General features: G+C 43.6%; 1 protein-coding gene across 1 annotated transcript; it reads right to left on the bottom strand.

Annotated features, from left to right (window-relative positions):
- Window positions 1–1,121: 1,121 nt before the first annotated feature.
- Window positions 1,122–9,083, bottom strand: RPS15A (ribosomal protein S15a). The gene is made up of 4 exons (XM_026682468.2): window positions 8,918–9,083; window positions 7,766–7,845; window positions 2,569–2,654; window positions 1,122–1,269 (listed from the first exon to the last, which is right to left on the bottom strand). Exons 1-4 carry the CDS (start codon window positions 9,048–9,050, stop codon window positions 1,176–1,178), a joined length of 393 nt encoding a protein of 130 aa, XP_026538253.1. The 5' UTR covers window positions 9,051–9,083; the 3' UTR covers window positions 1,122–1,175.
- Between the last annotated feature and the right edge of the window lie 5,065 nt (window positions 9,084–14,148).

The following is a 14,148-nucleotide window of genomic DNA, read 5'->3' as shown; positions in this document are numbered from 1 at the left end:
AGTATAATACAGGTAATCCCCAACAAACAACAGAGCCCAAAATTTCTGTCGCTAAGGAAAGTGTGTTTAAGTGCCAGTGCTTTTAAGCGAATCACTGCAGTTAAGTTAGTCACACCGTTGTGAAGTGAAGCTGAAAAGGAATTACACGACCCCTGGGATGCTGCAACCGTCGTAAAAAACAACCAGAGCTGCCAAAACATCTGAATACGGACAACCATTTGTCTGAAATGGTATATATATAGGGTTTCCTGTCTGAGTAGGGAGGGAGGGGGTTGGACTAGAAGACCTCCAAGGTCCCTTCCAAATCTGGTATTCTGATCACATGACCATGGGGATGCTGCCATGGACCCAAGTGTCATAAATCACTTTTTTCAGTGTTGTTGCCGTTGCGGTCACTAAACAAATTGTTGTAAGCCGAGGACTACCTGTATAGTGGGATACAGAAAAGAATGGACATTGATGGACAGCTGAGATGATGAGGGAGGCTCGTTCTGTGAAAAACTTCGCTCGAGTTATAAGAAAAGCAAGGAAATTTAGTATATGCGGAAAAGTTAAAACTCAACTCTCATTTTGGTTACAAATACATCACAAAGAAAGAAGATATGGAAACACCAATCCCGCATCCAAGAACAATCCGTATACTGTTCGAAATAAATTTCCTATCACAAGTTTCAGTTGAAATCAGAAAAAGAAACCTGAGATAATAAAAAAAATTAAGAAATACAATCCATTTTTTTTCCTGTGGGCCTACACCAGGAAGGAGAAAATCGCAAATGCAAGGACCGTTGCCAGAAAACATGGAAAAATGTGAATACAGAGGAATACTTAACTTTGGGGCTTGCTTCCCAGACAGACCATTATGCAGAGAGAGAGAGCAGAGCATGTTTTAAGTTCAGTGCTCGAATTGTCCTTCTTGCAAACACCACGGCGAAGAATAATACCAATGGCTGCATAAAGTACATTAAAATCCAAGGCACGGATTTACTTTGGCATCTCGTACGGTCACTGCTATTATCTAAAAAACAGGATTACTTTGGGTAGGGTGACACATTAAAAGAGAAAAATATTCTGGGCACTTGTGGAATACTGACCCATAAGTATTCACTTCAAGACACTGGCTGCAAAGAGTCCTTTTGAACAATTTATTAATTTGTCTGCTTTTTTTTTTTACAAGTTTAGAAAAAGAAACCCAGGATTTTCCCTCCTGTATGCTTTCGCCTCGCTTCCTCGTGATCCATGATGCCAGCTGATGTGGTCAGGACAATGTACCTGTTAAGAGAAGAGGAAGATGCTGGTGGAAAATGTGGCCTGCAGTTTATTCCTGAGCAACAGAATCATGACTGTCTTGGAAGAGCTGATCCCACTAGAAGAATAAAGGTCTGCCACAGGGCTGCATACATTCACGGGTGCCCACTTTGCAGCCCCTCTAATGCAGCCCCAGTTGGTAGTGCCTTAAATGGGACAGCAAATTCTTCTTTGGCAATTAAATTCTCCAATTTTGGCAGGGAAAAAAAGTCAAAACAGATACATAAAGTATGTACAATGTGAGCTTATGCACTAAAGACAAATTCCTTACGTGTTCAATCACATTTGGCCAATAAAGTATTCTAATTCTATTCTGTATTCTATTCTAATTCTAATTCTGTTCTTATTCTATTCTATTCCGTGTTCTGTTCTATTCTATTCTATTTTCTATTCTATTTTCTATTCCATTCCATTGCTTTTGATAAACTTCAAGGGATCTAATTGCACATTATTCATTTGTACCCATCTTTTATTTTTACAATTCAAGGCAGTGAACTTATCTAACAAAACTTCCTCTTAATTTCCCCACAACCCTGTGAGGTGGGTTGGGTTGAGAGAGAAGAACTGGCCCAAAGTCACCCAGCTACTATGCCTTTGGTGGGACTAGAACTCAAGAGTTTCCTGGTGATTGGCCCAAAGTCACCCAGCTGGCTTTCATAGCTAATCAAACACATGACCTCAAGAGTCTCCTGCTTTCGAGCCTAAACTGGCTCTCAACTTATCCCCAATATAAGCTCAATTTTGCCACTGCCCCTGTAACTCCAACCACCAGACATACCTGCTTCTGCCCCATGCGGTTCAGTAAATGACAAAAAATCAGTAAATGACAGCCAACCCCTTAAAACAGCCAAACACTCTTGCTCATTTCTAGCACTGCAAACCAATTGCATGTTTTAAATTTGTGAAACCCATTTCTTGCAAGCGTAAGAGTAAAATAAGCGGAAAGCTGCTTGCCCCACTCCAGTTCTGCCAATGGTGCACGACTAGCTGAGTTGGAACAGCCCAGTTTTAACGGAGCTCAGCTCGAATTTAAAACGGGAAGCTTCTAATGTGAGACGTGTTGACCACTCGGAGTCAACACCGGTTTTTAAGAAGCCAAGAGTGCCATTTTTGCTCTCCACGTAGTTCTCACCAGAAGCCGGAACGACGACAGGAGCAGCAAAAGGCGGGGCTCAAAACAACACAGACCACCTTCCCATCTTTCGGCATTTTCATTTCTCTCAACAAGTTTGGGTTGTTGTTTTTTTCCTGACTCATGCTTACCCGAACTGACGTGAAGGCAGCAGGTTGTTCTGCCACTTTTCCAAGTCTTTCAGCTGGACATCGAATCTGGGACTGATCACACCACACTGTCCAAACAGGAAGAAAGCAAGGAAGAAGATTGATACTGGGGCCCACGTTGTGTGTGGCTTATGCCATTGTTTTGTACTGTCCTGTGAAGACTGTGGCCTCAGAGCTATGCTTAAACCCTCACACAGCCTTTCCCTCTTCTGCCCTACCCAGACACTTTCAGAAGCAGCTGTAATGCAACAGGCAAGGGGACAGAAAAAGGGCACAATGGAGCACATATACCTGGCAAGTTATTTATTTATAGATATAAATATAACGGAACAAATTCAGGTTTGGGCCTTGATGCGGCAACACAGGTAAGCAATGATGCTGGTTACTTGGCACATGTTAACACCACTACAGCCTAAGATGCACTGGTTGCCATTGTACTTTAGGGTGCAAGTCAAGGTGCTGGGGTTCACCTGTAAAGCTCTCTATAGCTTGGGACCAGGTCACTGAGGGGCCGGCTTTCCCCAGTTGTTTATACCTGTCAAACCGGTCCAGCAAGATGGGCATGCTTTGGGTCCTGTCAACTAAGGCAGGGATCCCCAACCTTTTGCCGCCGGCCCGGTATCAGCTGGCGCCGCGGCCCGGTACCGGCATCAACTGGGTGCCGCCATCTTTTTGCGAAAAAAGTGCTTCCGGTGAGCTTTCTACCGGAAAAGCTCACCGGAAGCACTTTTACCAAAAAGATGGCGGCGCCCAGCAACCAGCGGCCGGTAAGACTTGTTCAGCGCCCGGTACCGGTCCGCGGACCGGCGGTTGGGGACCCCTGAACTAAGGGATGCCAGGTGGTGTGGCCCAGGTGTGCCCTTTCTGCCATAATGGAACATCTGCCCTCCAACATTGTGCCCGGACTTGTGTGTGAAACGACCTGTCTTTCGGCTGTATTAGAACTGTGAAGTCTTTTTACAGGGAACAAACGTGTATCACTAGTAAAAACCGTGTTCTTTATTTCAAGGGCCATTCCAAAATATTTAGATCAGACTGGGGTAGGGGCAATGACTTAACTATGAACATATTCTGATTGTTTTCTTTGCTATCTATCTGTATTCCTTTTATATTTCTGATAGGGTCAAATGACTAGATCAATAACGTTTCTATTCTATTAACTTTGGACTGTGACATTGCACTCAACTGCTGTGTTTTGATTTTCGTACTCGTGCAATTTTTAGCTGGCATTTGTTCGCTGAGCAGAATCACTTGTTACAATGGGCAACTATAACAAACTGATGTGGGTAAATAAATTTTTAAAATGTATTTATTTGCCGTGGTGCTCAAGAGTATGACCAGAAACAATGGCCTTAGCATGATTCAAACTCAAAATCAGAACGAATGTCTTGAATAACGAGAGAGATTAAGAGCAGTACATGCTGCCTCCTGGACTGGTAGGTACTCTGGAGAAAACTGGTGGTTTTCTTTAAAAAAAAAAAGAAAAAGATTTGGACAGACACTTGACTGAAATGATCTGAAGCAGGGGTCCCCAAACTTGGCAACTTTAAGACTTGTGGACTTCCAACTCCCAGAATTCTCCAGCCAGCTTTGCAATTCTGGCAGTTGAAGTCCACAAATCTTAAAAGTTGCCAAGTTTGAAGACCTCTGATCTGTGGATTCCTGCGTTGGTAGAAAATCCTTTCCAATTCTGATTCTTTCATCCCCTCAGCAATTATTGGGGGGGGAGACCCAGACATCACTCAGCCACCAACACCAACTCACAACAGAGTTCTGCACAGCCACTGAATATTAATGGGATATGAAATTACAAAGCTCCATGGCTCTAGCTCTAAAGATGCTGGATTTAAAGCAGAATAAACTCTGCAACACCCTGACACCCTGCGAAGCACAAAATCCTTTTGTTTCTAGCTTTAAGCACACAGCTGTGCTTTTAGCCTCCTAAATCCACAACCGAGCCAGCCTGCAATTTGAGGGAAAGGAACCATGCGACACAGAGGAGACTTAAAAGCTACTGCAGGGCTGTTTGGTTCTGTCAGGAGAGAGAATCAGAGGGGGCATTTACCGGCAGGATAGCTGCCCTTCTCTCTCTCACTCCGGGCAGCCTGAAAAGCAATGAACCTTCCCTTCCCAATGCCAACCTGCCTGCAGAGGTAGGAAGACATCTCTTAGGAGCTGGGCACTGACCCAACGCTGCTCTTCCTCCAGGCCCAAGTGTGGCCAAAAGGAGGGTTCAGAATTGCAGAGGCATCTCAGTTGCAATCCTGGAGAATCGTTCTGGCAAGAAAAGCTAATGGCTCAAACAGTTAAAGATGCTGAGCTTGTCGGCTGGAAAGCTGGCAGCCCGGGTTCGAGACCCGAGTGCCGCATGATGGCTTGAGCTCCCTGAAAGCCTGCCAACGCAAACAGGTAAACAGGTACCACTTCAGTGGGAAAGTAACAGCATTCCTTGCACCTTGGTATACAGTCATGCCAGCCACATGAGCACAGATGTGTCTTTGGACCATGCTGGCTCCCTTAGCTAAGAAACGGAGATCAGCACTGCCCCCTAGAGTCAGGTATGACTGGACGGGGGAAATGTTTTACCTTTATACTGCAATCCTGGTTGTTCGGCTGGGTGAGAAAAGATAAGGGGACAGCAACCTCCTGCTTGCACCAACAGAAAAGGTCATGCATGGGCTAAATCAGCTTGCTGGGTGGGCCTCACAGCCTAAAAAGCACCTGAACTCCCTTTTCCCCTTGCGAGCAAGACCACACTCTCCATTTCTGACTCGAGGAACCTATAGCCGAAGACTTCCCAACGTGAAATGAAGGATCCGTTAAGAACGCAAATAAAATCTTTCCAACGCCAGAAAGAAACAGCTCAGTGCTAGGTTTAAAACTAGCTCGGGATCACCAAGCAGCATGATTTTCATGGAATTCTTCCTCTAGCAAACTATTTAAAACAACAACAACAACAGGAGGGGAAAAGAGGAGCAGTTATGACTGCCTCAAAACATTTTATGATTTTCCTTTTGCTCTGAAAAAAAAAAGCATTTTGCTTTGAGGGCTTAATTTGGGTGATAAGAACCCACAGCTACAGCCACATTGGAGTTACTCCAGTTAAGAATTCAGAACTTTGTGACAAATTAACAGAATGAATTTTGATTTGTACAAAAACGAGTAGAATCGAGGCAAGTAACCGGCACTGAATTTGACAAGACTAGCAATTCTCCAGGAAGAGTGCCAAACCAATGTTGGGGAAACACTATTTGTTTCAACCTTCTTAAAAACAAATCCCTGACACAAACAGGGCTGTCTAGAAAGTCTTCCAGTTATGAGAACCTCAATTTTAAAAAAAAAGGGGGGGGGAGGCTGGCTTCTAGCAAGTTATATAAAAAAACCTGTCCAGAATTCATGTTTGCTCATGCACAGGAGAAGGAAGAATGCCTGCATAGATTAAACAGATTTATCATTCTAATAATCCAGCACAGAACTCAACATTTATCACTGGAGCTGTTCCATTTGACCTTTATGGGAAACTAGAAAAAGCAATCACTCTCTTGTATCTGACTCAGAAAATGCAGAATTCACAGATGAAGTTGTGAAAGATTTGTCTCCTAACAGTCCTAGGCATTTTCCATAAACACGTCACCTCGGTTTTTCTGGGCAGTCCGTTACTTCATAAAAGAAACGTTTCCAATAATCCCGTGAAACCCAGCAATCTTTCTTCAGGCTTCAGGGCTGCTAAAGATCTCTAAGCCTCCACAAACGCTTAAACTTCCAGGATGGAGACGACTTAAGAAGCAATCAAGAAATTTGATGAAAACGGCTGTTAAGAGACGGCCTTTTCTTTCTGGTGTGACCTGATTAGTGCCGCTACCGGAGCACTGATTTCCAGGATAATGGAGCAGAACAGCAGGCTGGTGACACAGTTAAGGTTGTCTCCATCCTGACAGTCCCAAAGGCATTCCCCCCCCCCCCAAAAAACCTGGACTTTCTTAGGTTTTTTTTCTTTGAAAATGTTCCACTTCTCATCCAAGAAGCTTCTTCAGCTGTTCTTCAAAAGCCAAGAAAGTCCAGTTGCCTTTTTGGAAAAGCACCTTTGGGATAACCGTGACCTGTGTGATCGAGAATCGTCATAGACCTCCATCCTGGCAGTCTAAGGCAGTGGTCGCCAACCTGTGGGCCGGGGGACCACTGGTGGTCCGCGAGAAAATTTTGGTGGTCCGCAAAGAAATGTCACCCCAAAGCACCCCTCCAAAAGCAATTAATCCAGGCTGCGAGGAAACACAAGGCTTGTGTCGCTTGCATTGTGAACAACACGAGGTAGTGAGGGGAGGGGAGAAAGGGTGGAGGGAGGGAACTTGCCCCACTCGCCCCACGCGCCTGGCCTGGCCACTGGGCTGCTTCATTCTTCTGCTTTTGGCTGCATGCAAGGAAAGCAGCCAAAGTCTTTCTGTCTCTCCCCTGAACTCCGACACAAATGAGCCTTTGGGGCACTGCAAGGCCTCCTGCCCCAAGAGGCTGCGCCAGCGACAAGTCTGACAAAGACTCATTTCTGGCAGAGTTTGGGGGGAGAGAAAAAAAAAGACTTCGGCTGCTTCTGTTTTCCTTGCATGAAGCCAAAAGTCTCTCTCTCCCTCTCCCTGAGAGCCGAGCTGGAGATGGTATCCTGCGATCCCAAATAAATGATCGATCGGTAGGAAAATGGGGTGGGGAATTTTCCTGCAGACTTTTTTGGGGATTTTCCCAGGGCCTCTGGTCCGCGGGATTTAAAATTATGAGTTTGGTGGTCCCTGAGATCCAAAAGGTTGGCGACCCCTTGTCTAAGGAACATTAGGAACTGATGCTATGAATCCAGGCTAGGAGATCTGTTCTTGCCTTTTGCCAATGGCAAGAAGCCACACAGGTAATTTATGGAACTGGCTATAACATGCCCTTCTCCTTGCTCTCCATCTGTCTTCCCTGTGTGTGTGATTTGTTTTTTTTTTTTACATCTGAAGGTGAGGTGGACCTACTGTTCTTTTAGGTCAAAGCACAAGGGCAAAAAGCTTCAAATCCAATGGACCACATTGTAGTGATACACAGACAAAAATATGCTTCACGGTAGGACTTTTCCTCCAAGTGAAATAAATTTAAAGACGGAAAAAAATGTACATCTTCCCAACATTAATTCGAACCTAGCTTGAATTCCTACCTTGTTAAGCCTGCCTGTGAGATTCACAACAATTTTCCCAGCTCTGTGGTCATCGATGATCTCAAATTCACCTATGTAGCCTGTCAATGAAAGAACACGCAATCCGTTACTTTCAACGTCTTAATCCAAATTGAGAACTTAAAACACTGGGTACTATTTGGGGTGAAACAAACCCAATCATTTATCATTTCACAGTAGCACTCCTCAAGTTAGTGAGATCCGCTCTAGAGTACAGGCTAATACCAGATTGGGTCATGAAGCCCAAACATATGAAGAACGCCTTCAGGATTTGGGTTTGGCTAGTCTAAAGAAAAGAGGAATTAAGGGCGACATGATAGCAGTATTCCAGTATTTGAGGGGCTGCCCCAAAGAAGAGGGAGTCAAATTATTCTCCAAAGCACCAGAAGGCAGGACAAGAAACAAGGGTTGGAAACTAACCAAGGAAAGAAGCAACCTGGAATTAAGGAGAAACTTCCTAACAGTGAGGACAATTAACCAGTGTAACAGCTTGCCTTCAGAAATCGTGGGAGGTTTTTAAGAAGAGACTAGGCAGTCACTTATCTGAAATAGTATAGCTTCTCCTGCTTGAGCAGGGGGCTGGACTAGAAGACCTCCAAGGTCCCTTCCAGCTCTATTCTATTCTAAGGTCTAAGTTCAAATCCCTGCTTATAAGACCTCATAAAAGATCACCAGAAATTAATAACTTACAGATACCAATACAGGTAGTTTCTTGACTTACAGCCACTCATTTGACAACTGTTCAAAGCTACACAGGCGCTGAAAAAAGCGATTTACAATTTCGTCCTCGCACTTATGATCAGTGCAGCATCTCTACATGACCAAAATTTGGGTGCCTGGCAAATGGCAGATATTTACGATGGTTGCATCCTCCTGAGGACACGTGATCGCCATCTGGGGCTTTCCCAAAAGCAGAGTCAATGAGGGAAGCCGGATTCACTTAACAAGGGGATGATTCAATAAACAGCTAGGGCAAAAGCAGTTGTAAAATTAGGGGCAACCCATTTAACAAGCTCCGTCTTCCCAACCCAAAGGTTGATGATTTTGGACCATTTCTAACTGCCCCAGGTAACATACAAGGGCGAGTATTTTCCCAAACGTTACACGTTGGAGTTTGTACGCCCTGGTACTTACCGTGTTTCATCATCACAGTTAAGAACCGGACGATTACTTTGGAGCATGGCCTGATGAGAACTTGACGCTTTCCACGTTTCTCTGCATTGTTGATGCTTTTAAGAGCATCGGCCAGAACATTCATGCGCACCATGATGCCTGCGAAAATAACACAAAAACATTTTGAGAGCTTGTTAGGATTCTGGAATTGCAAGTGATGCTTTTAACACAGGGTGGTCTGAGGATCTCTGGGGTCCCCCAAGACCCTCTCAAGGTTTTACGAATTCAAAATTATTTGCCAGCCTCCACTGATCATTAAAATCCCATTGAACAACCTACTGCTGAGAAGCAGTAGTGACAGCGAATGCATGCATATGCATACACATGCACACACACACAATAAACTCTTTTTGGGGGGTCCTCCATAATTTTTAAAAGTGGAAAGGATTCCTGAGAGAAAAAAAGTTTAAGAAACATTGGTTTAATAGGTTGTTTACGTATGTTCAGTGCAGCACAAAACATTGCAAGATTATTCAAAATTCCACTATTTGGACACATGAAGGCTTTAGAAATGTTTAGTTTACTTTATTGTCACTGCACCTCGTGCAACAAAATCAAACACCATCTTCAGTGCGCATCATGACCATGAAAATAAACACAAACACACATCCTTCACCCTCCACACATTGAAGCGAAAACGCGCAACACCGCACCAACACTGCACTGTACAGCAGAATTCAAAAGAGCTACTGGCCTGGAATAGAAGTTGTTTTTCAGCCGATTTGTCCTTGTTTTTATGACAGGTGATACAATGAATTACATGCATTATCTGTGTAACCCCCAAGAAGTATGTTGCAGACAACAAGGCAGTGAATTCAGCAGAGACATTAAATGTAATTTCATTAATAGTGTTGAATGAAGGAGATGGGCCTGTTTGGGTTGCAACTTTTCACACTAAGGCCTAGCTAACTTACAAAACAAATTGGCTTTCTTCCAAATTCAGCAAATAATATATTATAAAGCTTAAGAGTAAACATGAAAAAAACAGAACTCCTAAGAAAATATTATTTGAATCATTTGTAAATTCAAATTCAATTGTCAGAGGAAACATCCAAAGAATGTTACAGATCTATCAAGCCAAATCACCTCTCTTCAAAGTAGTTGCTCCTTCATCTGATTCCTTTTGAAATGAATAATTCTATCTATAAATTTTTATGTTCAGCATCTAAAGTACTGATTTTACACTAAACTAATTTAGCTCAACTTAAGGATACAGTTACACAAATGTTAATGGAACAACAGTTTGCTTATTTTCTCCAGTTAAAAATTTGGCTGGCTTGTAGCCAGAATTACTAAACAAAAACTAAAAAGATAAAATGCTATTTAAAAAAAACTTTAAAAAAAAGCTCCATTAGAAAGTTTCAAGTCATCACACAAAAATAACCCAAAGTGTGAATATCTATTTACAAAAATTGCATCAATCCAGGATAAAATATAAATTTAGCTCACTCTTGAGAGCTAGTCAACAAATGCTATTTAAATCCAGCTGTTATTTCAGCAATAGTAAGTTTGAATGCAAAAAAGCATTCAGATCTTGACTTCACAAGGTATTCTGTGATCTTGTTCATCTCCTTTTAATACAGATCAAAGAAAACTTTTCAAACACAAACCAAGATGACTTAAAACAGAACTGTAAAACTTTTTCTTGGCAGATATTATCAGAAACTTCCTGTGAATTCCATGAATTGACAATAAAATGCAGGAATTAAACTGGTAATATCTTCCCGAAACATATACTAAATACTAAATTTAGAAAGGAGACAGAATTTTCTCCTTATCCAGAGACATGAGTTGGTTTTGCCTATGTTGAAAGCTATTAGTTTGCATATATACACAATCATGTATATACACATATATACACATTATGTTTAATTTGTTTTGGGGACAAAAGTTGCAACTGAGAAGTTCTGGTCCCTACTCTTTGGATTTATCCCCCTACATTTCTGCAAAAAGCTTAAAGCCAAACAAAGCATCATGGGCAGTTGGTATATTCTTCTAGAGCACAGATCATCCCAAGCTAGTATCTCTCCCAGATGCATGTCGCTACAAGTTCCCACACTACAACCACCATGCAAGTTGGGAATCCTGGGGGGAATTGTCCAGCAAATACATTTGGAGAACACACAATATGGGTCCATGTGCAGGGTTGACATGGATGTAAACGGAATTTCAGCACTGGGAGGCAGAAGACTCCTAAATACGAATTGCAAAAATAAAAATAAAAATAGCTGGGGTTTCCAATAGGTTTTTGCCTTGAATTGGCCAAGCCAACCTCTAAACCCTCACCTGCAGCATGGAAGAGATGCGCCATTAATTCTGCCCTCAACCATCATGGCTACACAGGACGGGCACTTGAGGCAACAAGTGGGCCCGCCCACGTTGCAAACTTGAGACACGGGTTAAAGGGGGGGGGACACCGGACTGCCCCCCCCACACACACACACTGCAAGAGATCCAAGGCATCTCAGCCCCAATGCCAACCCAGGCTCTGCTGCAGCCCAATCCCAGCCTCCTGGCCCAAATTAGTAGAGGGGCTTCCCTAGCCAGGATTGCCTCTTTCCAGCACCCCACCACCACCAAGCAAGGTTCTAAAGGGGGCTGCTTTGCACTGCCCTGCATTAGCCTGTTCCCACGACTGATTAACCAGGGAATCCTGGGTTCACACGACACGTGTTTAACCTAGTGAATTGGGAATTGGGCTCTGAAGTTCGGGCCAGCCCCTCTCGGCCTCCGTCCTCCCTTCCCGACTGAGGCCTGTCCCGCCGACTCACGCCCAGCTCGCTTCCCCAGCTTGCCTTCCAAGCTCCACTCCCAGGCATTCCTCTCCTAACCAGCCGCCGCCGCCACCACTACCAACCCCCGGCCGGGGTTCAGGCCGGCGCCGCCAGGGCCAGGAATCGCGCGGCTCCCTCCGAAAGAGCCAAGCGAATCGAGCGGAGCCCCGGCTTGCCGGAACCGGCGTTCAAACGGCCCGAAGGGGCGGGATGGAGGCGATGCGGGACAGATCTTAGCGGGGACCCAAAGCGTCTCGTTACTCACCAGGATAGCAAGATGGCGGAAAAAGGAAGGCGGCCGCGCGCGCGCGGGGTATTATGGGAATTCGAGGCGGCAAGATAACCAGGAAGGAGCGGATACAGAGAGAACTTCCGGATCCAGTCCTCCGGATACTTCCCGCGTCGGGAATTGAGACTATAGAGAATGGAAAGGCAAGAGGGGTCGATCTTTGTTTTGGCTGTTTAGTTCTGTCTCAAAGCCACAAACTCCAACTAAGGAGATTTTTTTGGGGGGGGGGGGTAAGGGAATTGCAACACACAACATAGCTGCCCTGCACCCCACAAAGCAGTGCAGAATTCTAATAATTCCTATGATACGAGTTACTTTGCCCTGAGAATCTAAACTTCAGGTTGACTTACAGTGTGAATGGTTAGACTGTACCTTGCATTAATCTTAAACCAAGATTTCTCAAACGTGGCAACTTTAAGATAGGCAGATTTCAATCACTATTTCAAAAAGTGAGAAATCACAAATGAATTGTTCTTGCAGAACCTCGGTAGCCACCTCAACCGAACCATGGTTTATTCAATCTAAATGTTATAATTTTGCAATCCATGTGGATTGGGGATATGGCAACAGGCTAAATGCGAGGTTGGCTTCTTGATTGTTTCTGTTGGGTTTGTAGCATTCATGTTCAAATGCCCCATCTTTTCTCCCCACTTCATGGCTGTTTCCTTAATTTAAACTCAAGTTTCCTTCATGTGAATGCTGTTACATGACCTCAGCCAGTTGTTGTATACTCAACAAATCATGGTAAAGTCCAGCCACCAGCTAAAGTTGGTATTATCCAGTATCAAGGAACTGAGAAAAAAATGGTGCTTTTACAACCAAGCTTCGAGAATACAACAGATTCAGCTTAAAAGAATAAAAATCAGATGTTTATATAAACCTATTGTTATCTAATTTGGTGCTGAAGGCCGAGGTTCCTATTATTGAAAATATGTCTTTCTTTCCTCCAGGAGCATTTGGTGATGTATCCAGTGCTCTTTTCATCTATAACAGGGGTCTCCAACCTTGACCACTTTAATAAGACTTGTGGATTTCAACTCCCAGAATTCCTCAGACAGCGAAGCAAAGGTGGCTGAGGAATTCTGGCAGTTGAAGTCCACAAGTCTTAAAGTGGCCAAGGTTGGAGACCCCTTATCTATAACACACTTCAGTGAAGTAGGTTGGACTGAGATGAAACTAGTGAACATCTGATGACCTTCTATGGTTAGAACCCTGTAACAATATACAATCAAATGGCTGACTGTTGTTTTATTACACCTATTGCCTGATGCCACCACACCACAGACCATAGTTTATAGACCACAATAGATTTTTAACCTTCCAAGGTCCAACCGTTATTTTTAAAATGCTGCATGAATTAATGGTTATTGACCTATTGATGTTGACCTCAGGAACTGTACCCGTCTGGTGTCCAACTGTGTTGAACTACAAGGTCCATGTCCCAAGTTGAAATGGCTGGTAATTAGCATGAAGTGTTTAGGGGATAGTTCAATGAAATATATATATTTAAATTAAAAAGTCAGATATCTATGGAGATTCTCAGTCATTCAGGTCAGGGTTGTCCCAAAGGTGCTTTTTTCAAGAGGCAGCTGGACTTTCTGGCTTTTTCTTTGAAGATGTTTTGCTTCTCCTCTAAGAAGCTTCTTCAGTTCTGACTGGATGATAGGGAAGGGAAGGGCTTATACTCCTTGCAGACAGCACATTCTCTGAAAGGATTATAAAGCCTTCCCTTCCCCACCATCCAGTCAGAACTGAAGAAGCTTCTTGGATGAGGAGCGAAACGTCTTCAAAGAAAAACCAGAAAGTCCAGTTGCCTCTTGAAAAAGCACCTTTGGGATGTTTAAAAGTAAGAGGATTTTAACCCAGATAGATCTTCTCTCAGCTTAACCTCACCTTGTGTTCAAAGTGCAATTATAGAAATAAGCTGGGGTTCAACATTATTGACACGCAAATGGTGTCCCAGCTTGTCAACAAGTTAAGAAAAAGTGAGAAGAAACTGAAACCATCAAAATCTCAGCAGCTTACTATCTTGAGAATAGCAGACATGTTTTGCTGGAGGTTTTCTGGATAATTATTAAATAACCAGAGACCAGGGCTGGTGTTGACCTTCAATAAAACATTACTCACAA

Source organism: Notechis scutatus, chromosome 12 (genome assembly GCF_049901735.1).
Source record: "Notechis scutatus isolate UNSWTSFEM ecotype Mainland chromosome 12, rNotScu1.2, whole genome shotgun sequence".
NCBI classification, from domain to species: domain Eukaryota; kingdom Metazoa; phylum Chordata; class Lepidosauria; order Squamata; family Elapidae; genus Notechis; species Notechis scutatus.
Note: the sequence above shows the minus strand (reverse complement) of the source record. Positions and strands in the feature narration are given on the sequence as shown.